General features: G+C 40.9%; 1 protein-coding gene across 1 annotated transcript in view; it reads left to right on the forward strand.

The window, feature by feature from the left end:
• CACNA2D3 (calcium voltage-gated channel auxiliary subunit alpha2delta 3) overlaps nucleotides 1-23,425 on the forward strand; it is an 858,102-nt gene that overhangs the window by 815,588 nt on the left and 19,089 nt on the right. The window contains exon 34 of the mRNA XM_044675448.1: nucleotides 1,873-1,977. Coding sequence (XP_044531383.1) covers nucleotides 1,873-1,977 — 105 coding nt within the window. The remainder of the gene's footprint in view (nucleotides 1-1,872; nucleotides 1,978-23,425) is intronic.

Below are 23,425 nucleotides of genomic sequence, written 5' to 3' on the forward strand. Positions count from 1 at the left end.
TATATATATATATATATATATATATATATATATATACATGTGTATACACACACACATACTGATGTATTACCTCAGTGTGACCAATAGTTAATGGCTTGGAATAATATACATTCTTTATCCACTTAATTTTCCCTTTACAGATGGCTACCACACTATGAAACTTAGCAAAGTCTTGTCATGTTACAAGATTGAATCCAGTCAGCCAAATGGCAGTTATAAACTGGAGTGGCCACCACCTCCAGAGAATGCCTCCATTTAAACTCTGTGCTTATATCCATCTCTGTGTTTGGCAAGCATGTGCCCCCCTCCCTGTTTTATACTTTGCTCAGTATTAATTTTTCTCTCACTCAGTAATATACATATAATATATATATATTACATATGTATATGTGTGTACATATATATATATGTATGTAATTACATATATACTTAAATTCCATGCAATAAATTCTGCTTTGGTTGGCTTTATTTGAAATGCTTTATCCATCATAATGACAAGGCAGGAAAACGCTGGGCAAAAGCAATGGAGACATCTTCTTAATCCTCTTCATAATTCACACCACCCTATAGCTTTCCAAATACTTTCTCAATTGGACTTGCCAATAGTATTCTCTAAGAGCTTTAGCAAACCGTGCCAGCAGTACCATATTGAATACTTAAGCCAAGAGCAGGCTATCTTTGTTCAACTGTTCTAATGTAATCCTTGGCCTCTATTTTATTTGAAGGTCAGAAGCTCTTAGGGACTTCTTTGGGATATGGAGACTCCCAAATGTGGAACAAAAAACTCTAGTCGGAGTCACTGTTTTTCACTTATACTTTATACTTCTAAATTGACTTTTCTTATTGAATGTTGGCAATAAGAAGATTTTTCAAGGTTATGAATAAAACATAAAGTAAAGGTTTATGATTCTAAAATTTATGTGTCAGTATTGACCAGGGAATCAATATTCAGTTGAATTCATTCCTACCTATCTGGATCAATTAGTAGTTATTAGTTCTTTTTTTTTTCTTTCTTTCTTTCTTTCTTTCTTTCTTTCTTTCTTTCTTTCTTTCTTTCTTTCTTTCTTTCTTCCTTCCTTCCTTTCTTTTTTTTTTCTTTCTTTCTTTCTTTCTTTCTTTCTTTCTTTCTTTCTTTCTTTCTTTCTTTCTTTCTTTCTTTCTTTCTACCCTTAACTTCTGTGTATTGGCTCCTAGGTGGAAGAGTGGTAAGGGTGGGCAATGGGGGTCAAGTGACTTGACCAGGGTCACACAGCTGGGAAGTGTCTGAGGCCAGATTTGAACCTAGGACCTCCCGTCTCTAGGCCTGGTTATTAGTTCTTTAAACACAGCAGTTGCTCAAAAATGTTGATTGAATGAAGACTGAATGAGTTTGGAGAACTCACTAATCCCCTTCTTGTAGAGAGTAGCATGTAATTCAGGACGATATAGAATATGGGGCTGGTCTGTGTCTGTCATTAAAACCAACGCTTATATGTGGTTTGTTCTTGTCATTTCCTTTATATAAAAATCATGAGACTATAGCATGATCTCTCCCTCACACTTTATAATATGCCACATCAAATCTATACATGATTATGTATATTTGTACACATGTTGTCATATACAATTTAGAAGTGGGTTGTTGTCCTTCCTAGAAGAAACCGATATTTGTCCATGGATTTGCTTGATTGTGATTTTGTGGCTGATAATGACGATGTAACTACCAAAGCAAAAGCAGTTTATAAAATTGCTTGGCAAATCCCTTGACTAATAGAATAGCAAAGACCCACGTGCTTTCTGGAGAAATTCAAAGGCTGATATATGATAGACGACGCTTATGTTCATTTGATGCTGATGCTGAGGATCCTTTTGTTATTTCTTCTTAGCCCAAAGATTGAAACAAACTCTGGAACCCTGTGACACAGAATATCCAGCCTTCGTCTCGGAGCGTACCATCAAGGAGACTACAGGCAACATTGCATGTGAAGACTGCTCCAAGTAAGCCCTCTTTCAACATTTGGGGAAATTATTGATATGCAGTTCATCTTTAAGCCATGCCCTAAATTATGGCGTCAGCAGCTCTATCCATTCTCTAACGTGAGGAGGTGTAGTAAGTCGACCCAAAAGGATGTGCTTTTTTTTTAATGTAATTTTATTTTATTTCATTTTTAATTAAAAATTTAATTAATTAATTTAGAATCTTTTTCCATGGTTACATGATTCACGTTCTTTCCCTCCCCACATGACTCCCTCCACCTCATAGCCGATGTGCAATTCCACTGGGTTTTACATGTATCATTGATCTATTTCCATGTTATTGATATTTGCACTAGGGGGATCGTTTAGCATCTACATTCCCAATCATATCCCCATCAACTCATATGTTCAAGCAGTCTTCTATGTTTCCTTTCCCACAGTTCTTTCAATGAATGTGGATAGCGTTCTTTCTCATCAGTCCCTCAGAATTGTTCTGGATCTTTTTTTCTGGATCATTGCTGCTAGTAGAGAAGTCCATTACATTTGATAGTGCTACAGTGTAATAGTCTGTGTGTACAATGTTCTCCTGGTTCTGCTACTTTCACTCTGCATCACTTCCTGGAGGTCTTTTCAGTTCACATGGAATCCCTCCAGTTCTCTATTCCTTTCAGCACAATAGTATTCCATCACCAGCAGATACCACAATTTTTTCAGCCATTCCCCAACTGAAGGACATCCCCTCATTTTCCAATTTTTTGCCACCACAGAGAACATGGCTATAAATATTTTTGTAAAAGTCTTTTTCCCTATGATCTCTTTGGGGCATAAACCCAGCATTGTTCTGTATGGGTCAAAGGGCAGGCAGTCTTTTAAAGCCCTTTGTGAATAATTCCAAATTGCCTTCCAGAATGGTTGGACCAAAAGGATGCTTTTTGTTGAGGTGGCTGCTAAAAATTTTGAAGGCATTTAAAAAAAACACAACTTACCTACTAGAATGTAAAGGGATATTATTCAAAGAGCTTCAGAGTTTTGTTTTGTTTTTTCAATTTTAATTTTTTTGGTGCAGCATAGTTGCTTGGGTGAGTGAAGAGGTTTCCAAAAACAGGGTATTTCCGACTGTATCAGCTGTCGATCAGAGGCAGGACTTGGAACAGAGATTGTTATCCTGAAGTCCATGAACTTTAAATACATACATATATATTACAAAGGAAACTACATGCATATATATGTACATATACATATTTGTAATCTTTTATATTTTATTGTATGGCATTAAAAACAAGATTCTGGAAAGGGTTTCATTAGATTGATGCCAAAAAGACATGTGACAGAAAAAGGGCAAGAGCCTCCAATTTAGAAGTTAGTGATTCAGGGTAAAGGACAGATATGGCCATTAATCAAAAACAAAATACAGGGAGAAGATGTTCTTCTTGAGGACATTGACTGGTTTTCCTTTTGGCAGGTGCATTCCCAGGGAGGGCCTAGCAGAGCTCCTATTGCATTCACTGTGATCCAGAAGTGAGTTCAAAGATAAATGGGTGGGGAGGTAGACCAAACCTGTGGTTTCCTTGCTGTAGGGGACCACTGGGTATATGCAATTCCTGCACCTGATATAGACCCTCAACTTGTCTATAACTGACCATCTTAGAGACCATTCTAAGTAAATTAAAGGAAATCCAATTTGCCCATTTGTTAAGAATTAGAAGCAGAACTCAAATGGAATTCTTCCTGTCTTCACTACTGGTCCCTTGTCCATTGGCTACTCTGTCTCTAACTTTTTGAAGAAGTTTCTTGATGAAGGAATAAGTTTCACGATGGGTGAAATGAAGAAAATATTGAATATGGAGTCTGGAGTCCTGGGTTCAGATTCCAGATCTACTACTTGACATCTGTATGACATCAGTTAATTCATTAAATTTTTGTCTGAGCTTCAGATGGTTCATCTGTAAAATGAGGACAAGATAAATCCTAAAGTATCATCCAACTCTGGCAGCCTCTGGTGGATGCTGCCATGCATAGAGCACTGAACTTGGAATCCGAAAGAGCTAAGTTCCAATTCTGCTTCAGATACTTCCTAGGTTTGGAACCCTGGGCATCAAGCTCTCTGGGCATCAGTTTGCTCATCTGCAAAAAAGGAATACTAATAATAATACCTACCAACCAGGGTTATTTTGAGGATCAAATGAAATAAGATCTATAAGATTCATAAACCTTAGATATTATTTTAGTTATTATATATAATAGAAACAATATAACATCTGATATAATTTGTCATAAATCATAATACTTTATATTATTTTATTGTATACTATAATACATCATTATTATAAATAAAAAACAAATGATATTACAATAAACGCTACATACTTTCCCACAATAGTGCTGATGACGACGATGATAATGACTTCCTTTAATAAATGTAGTAACCGAAAGAGTACTTTAGGGTTTGAAAAATGTTCTTATATCATTTCAGAGCTGATTTTCAAACCTAACTGAATTCCAGGCTAATTAAACACGTGTCCCACTTTTACCATCATATCAAGTTAGCATACGTGTTTTAAAAGCTCATCTTAACAGGCTCTTTCCAAATGTGTCTTGGTTTAGTACCAAAGCTGAGATGATTTTTGTCACCTTGGTTTTACGGACTCCTTAGTAGAGAAAGATGGAAGGACAGCGTGAGCGTCAGACTCTCTTAGGTGCCTCCAGGGCTTGTTGCTTCTGGGCTCTTCATCAGAATTGTGAGTTTCTGAGATAGAACCTTCCCATTTGAGTGTTGACAATAAATCAGAGCTATAAATCCAGATCTCTGCTTAGGCTAGCTCCAGCCAGGCAAGGACTGCCTTACTCTGGGGTTTGGATATTCACTGCAGGCTTGGGCAGAGTTTCAGAAGCTCACTTGGGGCTGACACCAGCCTGGTGCTCTGTGGACCTCTCTGTGAGAGAGCTTGGAGCCTCACTCTTGGAGTCCTGGGCTTCCTCTCAGGCTTGAATGAGCCAGGCTCTCCTGAGTGCCTTGTGCTGGGGCTTCTGGCCTCATTGCAGGCTTGGGCTAGGGCCCAGAACTTCGTGGGGGTTCTCTGCTGTTGATTTAGACAGCGGCCTGAGATCTCAAAGTGGACTTGTTGAGCCCCGGGAGTAGGTGGGGGATAGACAGAGTGTACTCCTTGTTGGGTGGCTTTGCTTCTGGCTGCCTCTGGCTTCTCTCCCCTCTCACCCCAGGGAAACAAATGCTCTCCACCTACCTTCCAAGTTGTTTTGTGCAGAAAAGCAGCTTCACTTTGTCCTCTTGTTGATGCTGTCCCTCCAGTATTCCTTTTGAGGTCTTATTTTAAGGTTGGCTTCTCAGAAGGGTTCTAGCTTTCTCTGCTCTGCTGCCGTCTTCCAGCATTGAATTCCTCAGAGACGCCTGTCTACTAGGTACCGTGCTAGGTAGTGTAGATGGAAAAGCTAAAATGAAAAACTGTCCTCCCCTGTTCTTGTTCTTCAGTTGTTTTCCATCATATCTGACTCTTCATGACTCCCTTTAGGTTTTCTTGGTAGAGATACTAGAATGGTTGGCCATTTCCTTCTCCAGCTCATTTTACAGATGGAGAAACTGAGACAAACATAGTTAAGTGACTTTCCCATGGCCACATAACACATAAGTATCTGAGGCCAGATTTGAACTCAGAAAGACAAGCCTTCCTGACTGCTGGTCTGGTACTCTCTTCATCTCGCTGCCTCTAGGGACTTACTGAGAATGTCCAGTTTGCATGATCTACTTAAGACTTATATCCTCGATTGTGGTATACATGTGGTATCAAGTAAAAAATATAAATGGTGCCCAATAAAGTGAGTACTTTAGCTATAGTTCCTAGAAATACATTTCATTCAAAGAAAAGTAACATCACAAGGAAAAGGTAGCTGCCAGGAGATCAGCTTCATGCTGGTGCATGTGCTTCTTAGGCACAATTTTGTTTTAGGACCCTGGACAAGAACTGACCAAAGAGCAGCAATTCACATGAAAACGATCTGATGGTTTTAGTGGACCACCAGTTCCAAATTAGTAAATTATATGCAATATTGGATCCTGCTCTATTCCATAATCATTTAAGTGCTGAATACAAAAGAGAAAAAAAAAACGTTCGTATTAACTCGGCCCGGTAAAGACAACTTGGGCTTTCATTGAGAGGTAATGTCCAGAACTAGGGAATAATATTACTCCAGCTGGTCACATCCCCTCTGGAATATTTTGTTCCAGTCTGGCAGTCACATTTTAGGAAAGACAAGAATAAGTTACAATTGATTTGAAGGAAGAAAATCTGGCCAATAAGAAATATTTATCATTTCGATGGTGAGGGCATGAGCAATCGTGTTATACAAAGAGCAATTGAAGGAAATGGAAATGTTTAGCCTGGAGAGATGTGGGAGGAAGTACGCTCCAAGAGGGATTAGGTTTGTTCTGTTTATTCCGTCATGGCAGGATTTTGATCATTAGCTATAGGTTACAGAGAGGCAGACTTGTTCGACGTAAGGCAAACTCCTTAAGAATTAAAGCTCTCCCAATGTGTAACAGGCAGATTTGGGAGGGAAGAAGTCTACTCACCCCTCAAATGACCAAAAGTTTTCAAGCAATGTCTTATCGGGGATACTGTATAAGGAATTCTTGTTCAGATATAGGCCAGATCAGATGACCTCGGAGGCTCCAGTCCTCTCTGAAATGTTAAGATTGCGAGTTCTTCATCCTTCCTTCCAATAGATGACTTCCTATTTTCAGCTCGGGAACTAGAAATAATAATATCTATACCGATTCCAAGGCAAGTTACAAGCAGATAGTTTTACATAATTTAGAAGCTTTTTATGTTGGAATAAATACACAATGCACGTATCAAAACGATATTGTTTTATTATGATCTTTTTTTTTCCCTTTCAATTATTCCAAATCAGAACCAATATTGTTCCACCACCATGACTAAAAAGTCTGATGTAGACCAGAAGGCCAAACCTTTGCGTGTTGTTGACATATCATTGGTCCAGAAAGATTTCCCCCTCTCTCTGGAAGTAGTGAGATTTAATAGGACATTATCTCAGAGACGATTGCAGATTTCTACCAGCCTTTTTAGGTAACTTCAGGTCAGAGGGAACAATGTTCAAAAATAACATGAGCCTGCAGTGACTTGGAAACTGAGTTTGGTGAAAATTATAGTATTTCAAAAATTATGCACTAAGATCTTTTTCACAGAAAAAACATCCAGAGTCCCACAATGGAACAAAAAAAAAAGTTCTCTGTACATTACAAACTGGTCTCAAGGCACCCATTATTTTTTTTTTTTTTATCCACAAGCAATGGCAAAACCAAGATGCAAAAAGCTCCAAGAACTGTTGGAGGATTCCCATGGGAACATGCTTCATGCTACAATTTACTCTTGAACTGTTATTAGCAATCTGCCCATCACTTATAAGATTTCAAACTACTCTAATGTCTAAATATTTTGTTCCAGTCCAGGAAACCGTTGAAGGTAGTCCTATACTGGACAGCAAAAACTTCTGCTTGCCAGAGTCCTTTGAAGTCTCACTGCTTCTGTCTTTGCCTTCAAAGTCTTCCTTTCATTATCTTTGGCTCCTCGGAGATGGAAACTCTATTGCATGGGTGACTCAATGGCCCTCAGCGGAAACTTGCAAATCCCTCTGCTTAAAGAGTACACGGCTTTCTGTCTGGTTCCTAGGCGCATATGCTGTACTGTATGAGGATAATTTGCGATGTTTAAAAATGATTTTTGAAAATATAGGGTTTATTAAGAATGCGGGAGCCTAAAAGAAAATAAGAATTAACATAAGAATGTCATTAGGGTTGGCGGTTTGGCTAGCCTAACCAATAATTTTTGTCATTCAATATCCCAATGATTATTAAATTAATCTGTTATTCAAACAGCAATCGAAAACAACTCAACCCATATTTTCTGGGCATTTGTGACTGTCAACAAGTTAACAAAATTGGATATCTTCAAAAGTGAAACGTTTTAATATTTTCCAGTAAGTTTATCCCCTTCTTCATTTCCCCCCGTAGCTTTAAGGGGAGGCCATAAGTGTTTGTTGGGAAGCTGAAACTATCAGAGTCCTAGTGAGAGCCATTACAAACATGATTAATCAAATTTAAATAGATGTACTCTTTTCGGTGGCAGCGCTGGATTAGCTTTTCCAGTTCCTGTCAAATGTCACAAACCAGCAAAGCCGTCATTGGTATGGCAAACACACATTGGGGTTGTAGTCGTATTCCTAACTTATCATTAGCCTTGGCTGCCTGGATGCATTTGTGATCTCATCAGTGTGGGGACTCCAACAAAGCAGATCGCAGCCCATCTCGACTCTGGCATCCTGTGTGGCTCTTTCCATGTCTTCCCATAAATCTTCCTCAGGGTTTTCGCCCAACATCCTTTGCTCACATTCTCTTTCCATTGCGTGGGTACCAACAGAACACACAGGCCCTTGATGGGTTATCCCTGTCGACACCCCACGTCCGGCTTTTCATTAAGTCGATAATTCTAATTCTCTCACCGAAGTATGGTTGTGTCAGTTTCCTTTGAAGATCCACACAAAACCATTTGCTCTTCTTTCAATAAGGGAACCCCCCAAACATATATTCAGTATTTCCTTTATGCCTGGCACTGGGCTAAATGAAGGAGATACAAAATCAAAACGTGGACTCTCAAACACAGGAGCTCCACTGAGACTCTAATTATTTGTGGCGTCCGTACAATTACATGCTTGAATGTATCTGTTGTTTTCCTCCATAAGTTGTAAGCTTCTTGAGGGCAGAGTTTGCCTTTGTGTGTGTGTGTGTGTGTGTGTGTGTGTGTGTGTGTGTGTGTGTGTGGTAATTAGCCTAGTACTTGGCTATAGTAGGGGCTTATTAAAAATGCATTGATTAAATCGTGATTTAGTTTGGTGTAATCAGCCTATAGGGATGCAATTTTTCTAGGGAATGAATCCTGGGTTCAAATCTGGCCTCAAACACTTCCTAGATGTGTGACCCTGAACAAGTCACTTGATCTCCATTGCCTTGCCTTTACTGCTTTTCTGTCTTATAACCAATAAACAGTATTGATCCTAAGATGGAAGGTAAGGGTTTAAAAATAAATAAAATGAACAGCCCTTAACATAAAATTGGCCATGACTTGATGAGCGATGCCCCAGTAAGAACAAGATGACCAATTGCCCTCTTTATATCTGGTCTTCTATAGATCTGAGCCAATAGCTGAAACGGTTCATTCATTTGTTTAGGCATGGTGTTTGGGTGGATGTTTAACCTGGGGAAGAAAAGACATGGTAGGAGGAGGCATGGAGGTGTTCATTGCTATCTTCTGGTACTTAAATGGCTGCCATATGGAAGAGCGATTAAACTTTAGCTTGCCTCTGAAGGAAAGAACTCACGATAAAGGGTAGGAAGTTCCAAAGAGGCAAAATTAGACTATGTGTTAGAAAAATATTCCTAATAATTAGAGCTATCCGAAGTAGAAAGGGCTACCTCATGAGGGACTGGGTTTCTCTCCCTTAGGAGATCTTGGAGCCAAAGCCACACACAGGAGATTTTCTTTCAAATACGGAATACTGAAGATCTCTGCAAGTTGGACATTTGGTGATTCTAAGTATCTTAACCTAATGAAACTAGGGTCTATGAAGAGTCGAATGGTGTGACACCATTTATCATATCCTTGTGAAAAGGTACCATTTAGTGGACTCTTATTTCTAGACCCATTTGAGTAATGGATTCAGTGTAAATTTGTGATTTGGCTCCAGGAATAGTCTTCTACATCTGTGAATCTGTCCAGTCTTGGCCCAGCACATCCAGGTTTTGCCAGCAGGACCAGATTAACATTGTGCCCCATTTAATTTTTAGACGGCAACATATAACAAATTTAAGATCACATGATTTGGAAATGTAGAATGATTTATTGAAATTATTTTTGTTTCTTATTCTGGAAAGTGTTGCCAAAACATGATGCAGATCTCGCTTAGACTGGGGAAGTCAACACCCCATTCATTTTCGTCTGAAATAATCATTTGCTTGTTTTATGTATTGCCTATTTACTTGTGAACAAATCGGCTTTCCACATGAAAGGCAGACAAAATGCTTGCTTGGTCAGATGATGCCTCCTAAGTTTCTTGGTTTTTCCCATGGGTTTTCCTTGGCATAGATTAACCCCGGTATTTTGCCATGTTGAGCGGTAAAGTACATAGCTGTGGATCACCCAAATCGAAGTGGTTTCTGTCACTGTGCACTCTACAATGTGGCATTCATGCAGATATTGGGGTGGAGGTGAGGGGAAATCTTGATCTGGTCCCTGATCATCCTTCGGGTCTTCTGCTGTCATTTCCGTGAGCTGTCTGTGTGGCATCCTCCCTCCTCTAATTTTAAACACAATTTCTCTTATATTTATAGGAAAAACTAGAAGCAGGATGCTATTAAGGATAGAATTCTGGACTTGGAGTCAGAAAGACCTGGGGCGGCACACGTCTTCAGACACATGCCAGCTCTGGTGGGCACCTGCTCACACTTCGAGGTGTCAGTAGGCTCATCTTCACATTAAGGAGCCTCGATTTGTCCCCTAAAACTCCTTCTAACTCGAAATCAAGGATCCCAAGATTTCTAACAGATGAAACTACTCTTCACAATGATTTGTAAGGAGATTTTTAACAATAAGGCATTCATATTTTTTTATGTTGTCACTATGGGTGTCATTTTTCTTCACATTACAACAATAATTCTTTTATTGTCCATCTTAGAATCCATTCTGTGTATTGACTCCAAGGCAGAAGAGTAGTAAGGGCTGGGCAATGGGGGTTAAGTGACTTGCCCAGGGTCACATAACCCACAACAGAAATTCCTAATCTGGGATCGAAGAGCTTTATAGGTAGATACAAATATGGCTATGGATATGGTTAGAGATAGAGAAATAGAAATAGAAGTAGGGAGATTTCCCCATAGTTAGTTTCCTTTGGAAGCCTTCGTATTTGATGTTATATGTAAAAAGAAGGTGTTCCGAGGCGTTATCAGACTGCCAGATGGATCTGTGGCCAAAAAAAGAAATGAAGGTAATTCCTCTTGAATCACAGGTCAAGGCTATAGATAGATGTGTGTGGTTAGAAGAGACTGGCCTATAAAGGGCTTATATCCTCCTAATGTTGTGATTTTGTTGGTCTAAATTATTAACATAAAGTCATAAGAGGAGACACGGAGTGCAGAAAACTCAAGATTACAAGCAACAAAGCCTTTGGCCAGTCCCACCGGGGAGCTCATCCTTCCCCCAAAATGGCAGGCCTCTCCAGCACATGGAGCTGATTGTCTTCAAGAAGGGCCGATACTTTACCATCAACTTAAGTCTCTTCCTGTCACTCTAAGGAAAAGATTTGTTATTTTTTTTCCTGTTTCTCTAAGCAATGGTGATTACAGCCTTGATGATCCAGCCAAAATGGGAAGCCAGGGAGGTGATGGTGTCTCTCCCCTTTGATAAGCAGTCGTTGGAAAGGTTTTGTGCAGGAAATGTTGCAAATTACTGTTTTCACTCACTGGCCCCGTGGTACGAAATGAGAGGGTAAGGTAACCCGGGCAGCCTCATTAGGCAGGTCTCTACCTGACATGAATTAGTCTCACAAACAGTTTCCCGTTTAGAAGCTTTTTTTTTTTTAAATGTGTGGGAGATGGGAGTTAAAACGAATTTACATTGGGCCGAGCAATCCAAATACCGGGTCTCTCCCCTTCCGTGCTTCAGGGGAAGAGGGCACCAGGCCCCGGCAGTATTTTTAGAAAATGTTTATTTGTGTGTCGAATTGAGGAGTGAAATAAGGCATCCACATTATTAGCAGGAGAAAAGGGCATTTCTGTGGCTCATTGTTTTCCCGCCCCGATGACTCCTGGGGCCTGTCTCCATCCTCTCCACCTGGGAGAGCCGCCTCTATTTTTCACTTGTCTCGCCCGCATTCTGCACCTGAGCTGGCTTAAGTTGTTGCCAAAGTCCCCTAGATTTGTGTTTATGAACTCCCTGACTCGCCCTCCATTTGTTTAGGTTGGAAAGCGTTTACATATATGTATGGATACTTTTTTAAAACTCCTTCTGCTGTATTAAAGAAACTCCAAGGATCAAAGGAGAAATGCTGCATGAAATATTGTACATTTAATATATACATAAAAATTCTGGACGCAGCCCGCGTTTTCAAAGGACATTTTGTATGTTTGAGAAGGAAATTCCTTTCTTAGTGCTCAATTTCTCTTTGCAACTTGGAATTTTTCTTCTCCTTCATATCCATCTCTCCATTGAGGCCCTCTTAAGAGTTGGCCAGGACGACCACCAGGCCTGAGTCTGCTTTAGCACTCCCGTGTGCCGCCACACCCTTAGAGCCATTCGCTGGAAGGGACCTCAGCAAAGAGCATTAATCAGGGGAAGAACATGGTTCCCCGGGTGTCTCGGTGGGTGGCGGTGGTGGAAAGCGATCAGGGTATGGGATGCAAGCAGACACCACCCAAGCGAATGGGTCCTCTAAGTGGAGATTTCCCGTGCCAAAGGACAGATATAGGATTGTGAGATCGGAACGGCATCAAGAAATCTTGAACCAAGAAGACATTCTGAAGCTCTCGCTTCTTAAAATGAAGCTGCACTTTCCAAAAAGAAATGCTGAGGCCATAACAGAGATTTTTGTTCCTCATGGCTATTTGTCCCTACCTCTACCTCTAGTGAAAATGACTCACTCCCCAACCTAGAGATTCCTTTAACTCTTGACACATACTAGCTGTGTCTTGTTAGCACTGACAATTCAGTACCTAAAGTTAGTCTAAATAATAGGTGACCATATGTTGAATGTATTTCATCTTTCTGGAAGGCATAGCTGAAGGAGCTGGATTGTTTTTATTCCATTTGCCCTGCTAGCAATCCATCTAATCCTGCGATTCTTAACCTGGGTTCCATGAACTTTACAAAAACATATTTTGATAACAATTTCAGTCAAAGTGGCTTTCTTTGTAATCCCTTCTATTTATTTTATGGACTTAAAATATTGTTCAGTGAAGGGGTCCCTCGGTTTCACAGGAGTGCCAGGGGTCCAGGACATCAAAAGGGTAAAGATCTGGATTAATGGTTTGCAAAGTGCTTCTTTGTGCCCAACCTGTAAGGCATGGGATGGTGGTACAAATTTTCCCAATATACAAATCATAGGATAGTAACTGTAAAGGTGAAGAAATCCTCTGGACTCTCCGTTTCATTCTGTAGATAATGAAATTGGAGCTCAGGTCAGAGATATGACTTCTCTAAGGTCATACAACCAATAGTGGGTATAGCTGGACCTTGAATCAAGGTCCCGTGTTTCAATCTGATGTGAATTGGTGTGAGTCTAACAAAAACCATTTCTCTCTTAAGTTCCACATAGTACATGTATGCTTTCTGTGGAAGTCTAGAGAGATGTACTGTCTCAAGGGCAAGGAATTGCAGCATGGCCAAATTGGAAGGGACCTCAGCAGCCATAAATCTAGGCCAAGTAGCAAAGTAATTCTCACTAGTACCTACCTGAATGAATGTACATCTAGGAACGCCCAAGGAGGGGAACCAACTACCTGTCCAGCAGACGGCTCCATCTTTAAGCAGCCCTAGATCTTAGGGAGATCGTTTTCTTTTGGACATCAAGCTGAAGTTTTCTTATCAGTGATTTCTCCTTACTCATCCCTCATTCTGCTCTCTGGCCTGAAAGAGAGTGAATTTAATCTCTCCCCCTCATGACCGCCCTTCAAATATTTGAAGTTCGAGATAAGTGGTCTTCTACTCCCTTCCCCAAAGCCTTTCTTTCCAAGCTGTCTATGGCCAGTTTCTTCAACAGATCCTCATAACAATATGATCTCAAGGTCCTTCACCCTCCTGGTTGCCCCTCTTTTATGCACTCTCTGGCTTTTTATCAGGGAACTTTTTAACTCTGGCGCCCAGACTTGAACACAATGAGGTCTGATGAGGGCAGAGTACAGGGGGACTGCCGCCTTCCTCGTCTTTGATGCAATCCTTAGACTCTTGTAGTGCCTGGCACACAGTAGGAGCTCCATCAGCCCTTAGGAACTTGACTACACCTCTCTGAAGAAATTTTTAGCTCCCATATCACGTTGGATACTGCCATTGACCAAGAATGCAACTCCAACTCTCATATTTTGTCCGATTGCTTTCTCGCCACGTCTCCTCATCTTATATTTGTGCAACTCTTTTTTTGTCATCATGTTTAAGACTTGACATTTATCCACAATAAATTCTACCTCCAATGATCAGCAGCTATTTTGAAATCCCTGAATGAGAGTGAGATAAATGTCGAATTTCCTACCCCCAAAAGGATGACCATTAAACAGTTTAATCAGATACAGAGATACCAACTTCGCCATGTGGGGAGAGAACTTGTAATAGTGCAGGGGAGCCCAAATGATCTAGGATTCAATAGAAGCTGGCCTCCAACACAGATTTTACACTGTCTGAATTGGAGCAATGACCTGGGGCCTCTGTAAAATGTCTGAATACCCACCAAATACCTACTTCCAAGCTCTGTTAGGAAGCTCAAATAAGGATAAGAAATGGGTAGACTTTTGAGTGCTATTTACATATCAGAAATCATTGGAGATAATGTGAGGAAAGAGAAAGGGTGCTGAATGGAGAATCAGAGGAACTGAGCTGAAATGCTGGGTCTGCTACTTCCTACACAGCACAGTAACCTATAGGTGACTTTGGACAAGTCATTCATCTCTTTGGACCTCTGTTTCTTCATGTGTAAACTAAATTAGTTGGGTTAAATGATCTCTGAGCTTTCTCCCAGATGTATAGATATGATTCTAAGTTTCTGTTATCTGCACCTCAGAGATAGTCCCTCACCTTCTGTCTTAGAATCAATACTGTGTAGTGGTTCCAAGGCAGAAGAGCCATAAGGGCTAGTCAATGGGGGTCAAGTGACTTGACCAGGGTCACACAGCTAGGAAGTGTCTGAGGCCAGACTTGAACCCAGGATCTCCTGTCTCTAGGACTGGTTCTCAATCCACTGAGCCAACTGGAACCCCCAGAGATAGTCATTCGTGATGAAAGAGACTCTATGTATTTTTTTTTCATAGTAAAGATTAATGGGATGGATCTTTCCACAGAACACATTTAGGTATTTTTATTCACTCCATTTTTATTTTGCTTTTTGTCTTTGGTGAGCCTTTTGCCCCAATACAACTTAAAGGCATAGTGATTACTTTCAGGAATTGGATATAAAAGGAAGCATTGGGCTGGGTAGGTGGCACAGTACGTAGAGAGAGCCAGGCCAGGAGACTGGAGGTCCCGAGTTCAAATTTGATCTTAGATACTTCCTAGCTATGTGACCCTGGGCAAGTCACTTAGCCCCACTTACCTACCTCTTACTTCTGGTCTGCCTAAGACTTGACACTTATTATCAATTCTAACACAGAAGGTGAGGATTTATTTTTATTATTTAAAGAAAGAAGGATTATAGAGCTGACATTCATACCATGGGCCCACCTTTGTGGATACATTTCCATTCATTTGGACATTCAAAGACTAGCTATTAAATAGGGAAAATTCCATCTTCATCTTTACCAACCTCTAATATCTTTTGTAATCCTGGACATTTTATTGTGTGCATTTAAATATATCATTAGGAGAGGACATCCCTATAGAGTTCCCTAGACTTCCAGATGGATTTGTGACATCGAGTAGCCTAAGAAGCCCAATTCTATGGGGCTCTTACATGCGGTCATTGATGAAGCCCTCAGTTCTGCTTGTTAACCTGTTAGGGGCAGCTAGACAGCCCCGTGGATAGAGTGCCAAGCCTAGAGGCAAGAAGACCTGGGTTCAAATCTGGACTAAGACCTCACCAGCAGTGTGACCCTGGGTAAGTTCATTAACACTGCCTCAGTTTCCTCATCTCTAAAATAAGCTGGAGAAGGAAATGTCAAACCATTCCAGTATCTTTGCCAAGTAAACTCCAAATGGGTTTATGAAGAGTCAAACATGACCAAAAATGACTGAACAACAATAACATGATAGGAGAAACCTGTTTTAAATTTAGCAGGAAACCTGAAGGGAAACATCTGGATATAATGGTGGTAGGCAACGTTCTTCCCCTTGAGTGCTTGGACTCTGGACTTTTTGGAAAAGTCAGAAAGTTTAAAAAATGGACAGATGTGAAATGGTCATGGTTGGACCATTAACTGACTCTTTTTTTGATAGAGAAGATGTGCGATGGGCCAACCCAACAAGGAACTCCGGAAAGATTTAAATGAGTTTGTTTTCTGTTTAGCACACCAGCATTTATTTCCTTATGTTTGAAAAACAGCCCAAGGGACACGTCTAAGTTGGGTTGTTTACCGAGACTGAAGGAGAAATCACCTTGAGTCATTCTGTTATGGTTGACTCAAAAAAGATCTAAATGGCAATAATAATTATTGGTATTTATAAAGTCAACTCAAGCTTTCATATAAGCCCATTAGAGGCAAGTGCTCATTTGAACCTCACAAATACTGTGGAGTAAAGAGGAAAATTCTTCGCCTCTGACTTTTACTGATGTGGTTACTGATTCTCAGAGGGATTAGGTAAGTGGGGGGTCTCAGTGTCAGACACAGGATTTGAACCCTGGGCTCTTTGACTCTGCATCCAGCATTTTTACAGCTGAGTTCATCAAGTCCCTCCCTTGTAAATAAGGCTTCAAAATTATTCCAAGCAAAGCTAACCAAGCAAAACTACACACTTCCACACCCTTGGGGGAGGGAGAGAGCAAGATTAAAAGGCAACCGAGTTACTACACAGCAAAATATTTAATCATGGAAAAGACAATGTGGTAAAGGCTAATCTACTTTGTGAAACTGCTAGTTAATGCTCAACAACACCAGAGGACAATCATCTATTTTTTTGGAGAGGAATTTCTACGTCTATAAATTTATAGTCACGCCAAACCCAAACTAGGGAGCTCAAAGGTGGGAAGAGACCAGTTTGATTTCTGCCTCTGACGCATCCTCCCAGTGTGACTAGGAGCAATTTCAGTGTCCCCTCAGTACCCCCACCAACTCTCTAAGACCCTCAATAGCAAAGAAGATGCCTATTTTCATTGATGGAGGGAATTGTGCTTTATCACTGAAATAATAATAATAGATCATAATGGCATTTCTATGAAGCCTCCTCTGTGTCAGGAATTGTGCTAAATTTGGGCTACAAATTTGACATCACCAAACCAATTCCTAATTTGTTCTCCCAACAGGACAATTTAGACTCTTCAAATAATATTTTTAACCCTTACATTCTGTCTCAGACTTGATACTAAGTATTGCTTCCAAAGTAGAAGAGCAGTAAGGGCTAGGCAATTAGGGTTAAGTGACTTGCCCAGGGTCATACAACTAGGAAGTATCTGGGGCCAAATTTAAGCTTAGGTCCTTTCTTCTCCAGCTCTGGCTCTATATCCACTGAGCCACCTAAAATTCAAATAATTTTAAAGATACTCTCAGTGCAGGGCAGCTGGGTAGCTCAGTGGATGGAGAGTCAGGCCTAGAGACGGGAGGTCCTAAGTTCAAATCCAGCCTCAGACACTCCCCAGTTGTGTGACCCTGGGCAAGTCACTTGACCCCCATTGCCCACCCTTACCACTCTTCCACCTATAAGTCAATACACAGAAGTTAAGGGTTTAAAAAAATTAAAAAAAAAAAGATACTCTCAGTGATCCTCATAACACTTTTCCAAAGTAATTACTATTACTATCTCCATTTTGCAGAAAGGAAAACTGAAACTCAGAGCGATGTAATTTTAACCAACTTTCATGATGATTTAAACACAGTATCAAAGAGTTCATCAGGGTCTTGGACATGATTTGAACCCAGAACTTTTTGACTTCAAGTGTAGAGCTCCATCCCCTTTGCCCCAGTGGCTTGGCCTGACAGTTGGTGCAATGTGGATTTCCAGACCACTTGTGATTTTTCTGTAACTTCCCACATCGAGAACCTCTGTTTGGAGACTTTTGTTTTCAACTGACCACTCGTCCCACAGAGCTTAGAGGGAGTTCCTTTCAGGGACAGGCTAGACGGGAATGGTCCGAATAAGAGCCCTGCTGCGTATTCTGCTTGAAGGTGTGTAGTCTGTCACATCTCATGGGATTATCACACCAACATTAGATGGTAGATGTTATTATTTATGACCATTTCCTAGATGAAGAAACCAAGACAGAGACAGGTTGGCTCATGCGGCTAACAAATAGCTTCGTGATGTCCACCGAACTCCCTCCCAACCCTCCCATTCTGGATTCGGCGAGTTTCTGCTTCCCATTTCAGCTTAAGACGATTTCTCTTCAGTGCGGAACCTAGAAATTCATTCTCGACCAAGTCTCTTCTCAGGAGCCAAATTAATTCTTTCATTTTCCAAGGAAGCCATATTAAAATGGCATTACCCAGGCTCATAAAGTCTTCAAAAAGACTTGAATGTGTGAACTTGGCTCCAATCACCACTAATCAGTAAAATTAAAGCAACTGTGAACAATTGTTTAGATTAATGAAGCCTGATTAAAACTGGATCAAATGGCCAGGGTCTATTAAAGTCAAATAGCGTTAGGAGCAAGTCTGATGATTCCAGGGGCCCCGATTTGGGTTGAGAGAGAGCTTCCAAGAGATTTTGCTAATGCTATTGATTAAAGGCACTGCCAGGTGGGTCTCTTCATCTCCCTTTCTGTGCGCCCTCTATTTCAAAGAGCCCAAGACTTGCATTAATATCTGCTTTGGACAAAGGAGGAGGAGAAGGAGGTTTGAAAAGAGAAAAAACCACCTTGGCTGCATGAACAAGAAGATTGTTGGGCCAACTGGAGAAGGAACACCAAAGAATCAGCCCATGGTGAGAGTCTCTGGGGTATGGCTTAAGATGTTTGTTGGCCGTGTCTCTACATGTAACATGAAGTGGAGAATTAAGATAATTATCTTGGTAATTCGCAGAAGAAGAAAAAAAAATAACAACAAACATCTTAAAAACTAATTTATCTGAGTGTTTCAGTCTAACTTCTTTTCGCCCGGGTCTTCCAATCCACTCAGCCCCGGAGGCAACATCCGTCGTGTTCCAGAGTGTTTCCTCGGGATATGTTCAAACTGGCCTTGCAAAGTACAGTTGTCCCAAGTCTGTAGTCGGCAAGGATGGCACACGGTTTGGTTTTGCTGCAAAGGTTGACTGGACCTCTGCTGGTTTCCTGTATTACTGCCCATCAGAAGCCATCAAACTTGGCCAGAACTGAGAGCCAGCATATATGAGCCCTTTAAAGCTCAAAAACCATTTTCTGCATTTGACACCTTTTCATCATTTTAATCCTCACAACAGCTATATGTGGAACTGGATTATGCCCATTTTATAGATGTGAAAACCAAAGTTGAGAGAGCCTTCAAGATCTGTCCAGGACCACCTAACTTTGATGTATATAAATCAAGATTCTAAGGCAGGGTTTCCTGATTCAAATTTGATCCAGTGTTTGCTAATAACTCCTGAAACTAGAAGAAAGAGGTGGCCATTGAAAGAGCATGGCGGAAGCTCAGAAACTTCCAATTAGAATAAGGGTCCTCGGAGATCATCGAGTCCAACTAGATGACCACCACCACTTTCAGAGAGAGTCCATACTATTTTGGGACAGTCCCAATGATGAGGAAATCTGGTTTGCTTTTCTGGTGTCAAGCCTATATTGGACCTATACCCCATTACTCCTGGTTCCCACCCCTGGGGCCAAGCAGAGCCAGCTGAATCCTTCTGTGATAAAGCAGGTTTTAGATACTTGCCCTCAACTATTATTCTGTGCAGGGCAAAAAGGTGGCCCAGTTCATGGAGTGTCAGGAAGATTCCTCTTTCTGAGTTCAAATCTGGCCTCAGACACTTATTACTTGTGTGACTGGACAAGTCACTTTACCCTGCTTGCCTCAGTTGCCTAATCTGTAAAATGAACTGGAGAAGGAAATTGAAGACCACTCCAGTATCTCTGCCAAGAAAAGCCCAAAGAGGGTCATGAAAAGTTGGGCACAACTGAAAAATGACTGAGCAACAACATCATCTTATATTCCTTGTGTCCTACACCTTGGAAGACTATCTCTCATTCCTTCCACTAATTCTTATGTGGCATGAATTCGAGGATCTTCACCATCCTGGTTGTCTTTCTAGGGATGCTCTCCCTTTTGTGTGATGGGCAGAACTGAGCCAAATATTCCCATTGTAATCTGACCTAGGCTGGATACAGAGGGCTGGTCGCCTCCTTATGCTTGTCTTAAAATAGTTTCAGATCTCATTCCCTTTTTTCGGGGGGGAAGGGGGAAGCACACTGGCACATCATTGATTTATAGTTGAGTTTAGGTCACCCCCAAGCCCAGATTCTTTTCAATGGAATGTCTGTCTAACCCCACCTAGCACTTGGGAAGTTATTGTTTTGAACCCCAATGTAAGACTTTCTCTTTATCTCTAGGAAATCCCATCTATTTGAGCAGCCTCAGGTTACAGTCTGTCAAGATCCTCAGATCTCAGCTCTTGTCAGGGGAGTGACAAAAAGGCCCTTCTGAGAACAAACAAAAATAATGAGCCATTTTTATCTCATCCTTGAGGAATCAAGAATCGATCCCCAAAGGCCTCTGGTCTACTTTGTGGTTCTTGATTCTGAAATTCTGGACCCTGCCCAAAGAGTTTGGATAAAAGCTGACAGGTCACTTCAAGGAAATATTTGGGAAGGGAATGGGAGTTAATGCAGTGGACCATGGTGGAATGATATCACCACAGCAGCAGAATTAGGAGGTGCTTAAAAGACAATGGGACTCCATGGGATCAAGTACTGAAGCTAGCATCAGCAGCCCTGAGAATTTGGTACTATTTTCTCTCTGGTTTACATTTGAGGAAACTGAATTCAGAGGTAAAATGACTTGCCCAAAGTCACACAGTTAATAAGTGTCCAAGCGAGATTTGAACTCAGACCTTCCTCAGTCCAGGCCCAGCACTCTCTCTATGGCTCTCCCTAGCAGCCTGACTTTATACAATGCTTTAGAGTTTGTAAAAGACTTTACATACATGCTTTCTTTTGATTCTCACAACTACTCTAAGGGCAAAGTACTATTATTATGCCCATATCATAGAAGGGAAAATTCAGGCAGAAAGGAATTAATAACTTACCATATAATGTCATATAACTATTAAATGTCTAAGACTGATTTGAATTCAGGTCTTCCTGACTTCCATTCTAGAAGTCTATTCACTATGCTATCTAGTCTCCATGAAGGATAATAGGAACATTGATTCAGAAAAACAAAAAGACCTCAAAGGCCATTCAGGCCATTCCTACAATTTATAGGACAAGAGAGTGTGAAAGAGGAAGTGATTTGTTCAAAGTCACATTGAAGGCAAAGATGGGTTTTGAACTGAAGTCCTTTGCCTTTGAAACCTTTCTCTTTGCATTTCACTATGCTGTACCCCAAGATGGCTGGAGGGCTTCAAGGGCCCTTTGTCATTCTGCATCTGTGTTTCCATCCTCCTCCATCTTCCTTTCTGAAAAATAAAACAGAGGCATGGATTCCCTTCTCAGATTTATTCTTCAATGGGAAGAACTTTTCTCTGTGTCCCTCTACCCATCTGTTCCATCCATGATCCATCCATCCATTCATCCAACCATCTATTCATTCATCTATTTATCCATCTCTCTATCCATATCTCTCTCTATGCCTGTCTCTGTCTTAATCTCTATCTATCTATCTATCTATCTATCTATCTATCTATCTATCTATCTATCTATCTATCTATCTATCTATCTATCTTTCTATCTATCTATCTTTCTATCTATCTATCTATCTATCTATCCATCTTTTATTTTGATAGCTAATAATGATGATGATGATGATTTTCACGGCAAAGAGCAGTTTGGAGTCACTGGAAGTGTCGCCTGTTATCCAATGAGATCCAGCCCTCTCTTCATCATACTCCTTTCTAAGCAAGTTCACTGGTTATTAGTGCTTCTTCTCCAAACTGGGCTAATTTATTATATCACCAAAGTATCTGCATACCATTCGATGGACAGGACAGAGGCAACCACTTCTGGTTCATTGCTAAAATGTGGAACATTTAGGTGTTCTGAAAATTGCCTTTTGGATTCTGGGATGAGCCTACCTCCATGAATTTCCAAGAAACTCTCAAAACGACCTCACCATTCATCTTTGCCTTGGGAGGCTTGTCACTAGCCCCGGCCCCATAATTTATCTTCAGGAACTGTCCTGGGCTTTCCTGAAATGGCCTTTCCTGAAATGGTCTTTCCTCATGAGCAGGCAAATCTGAAAATGACCAGGAGGACATGAAGGTGTATAACGTCAAAGGTCACGTGGAATTTGAAAGATGGCGGCCTCCCTTCGCTGGGCCCCATTAGCACTTCCTTCCCAAATAGGGCTCAACCTCAGAGCTGTTCTCCATGTTGATCTTCAGAATGAAGGGCTGTCATTTTTCTCTCCGCTTGGTTTTGTGACTATGTGTATATTTAAATATTTGGGTAGACAAGAAATAGATCCTCCCCCCAAACTCCTAACCTCCTTTCGAGGACTGTCAGGTACACATGATTCATGTGTCCTATCCTGTTCGTGGTCCTGCGTCTTTTATCAAATCACAGGACTGAGTCTGACACATCTGGGAATGAATCACCTTGGATTTGAGTTCTTGCTTTAAAACAATCAAACTGTAAATGTCTGTCGACATTAAATTAATTCAGTTGAACTGTTTTAAACATGTCTAGGAACTAATAGCATATAGGCCATGTGTACGTTGTTCCTGCCGCCTGCATCTATGATACATGGAAAAGCACATCCCCAGGAGCACAGAGTTTGGTCATGGGAAACTTCCTCTTTAATACCTGAAAATGTCAACAGATGTTTTTGCCCTCTTCTGCCTCTCTCTGTTGTGATGAGTCATATACATTGTTCAAGTCATTCACAAAGAATAGCCCAGACACCTAAGCAGAGGACTCAGTTCACAGGCAAGGAGAAGCAACAAGGAACATGGATTCAATTTTGTCACCATTAGAAAAGGTCTATTCAAGAGGAAGGTTACATGGAGAGGCTTGAATGGCATTGAGAGGGCCCCGAGAAATGTCATTTAGGACCCCGAGGAAGACAACACCCAAAAAAGTCAGCCCAAATAGCAAGCTCCATTTCCTCCTCCAAATTGTGGCTGTCCCTCTCTCTTGCATGGTACATTTCAGTCTTGGTCACAGATGGAATCAAAGAGCTAATGCTGCTTTGGGGTCCCCAACATCTTTGGACTATGAGAAGTGTTTATCTATTGGCCAATGTCTTCTTCTAGATAATATCTCATCCCTCAGACTTGGAGATCTCATATTCTCCAGGATTTTCTATGAACTCTCTAATCTTGTCTTCTATGCATCTTTTGCTAGCTCTTCTTCCTTCCTTCCTTCCTTCCTTCCTTCCTTCCTTCCTTCCTTCCTTCCTTCCTTCCTT

This window comes from Gracilinanus agilis, chromosome 1 (genome assembly GCF_016433145.1).
Source record: "Gracilinanus agilis isolate LMUSP501 chromosome 1, AgileGrace, whole genome shotgun sequence".
In the NCBI taxonomy this organism is placed as follows: domain Eukaryota; kingdom Metazoa; phylum Chordata; class Mammalia; order Didelphimorphia; family Didelphidae; genus Gracilinanus; species Gracilinanus agilis.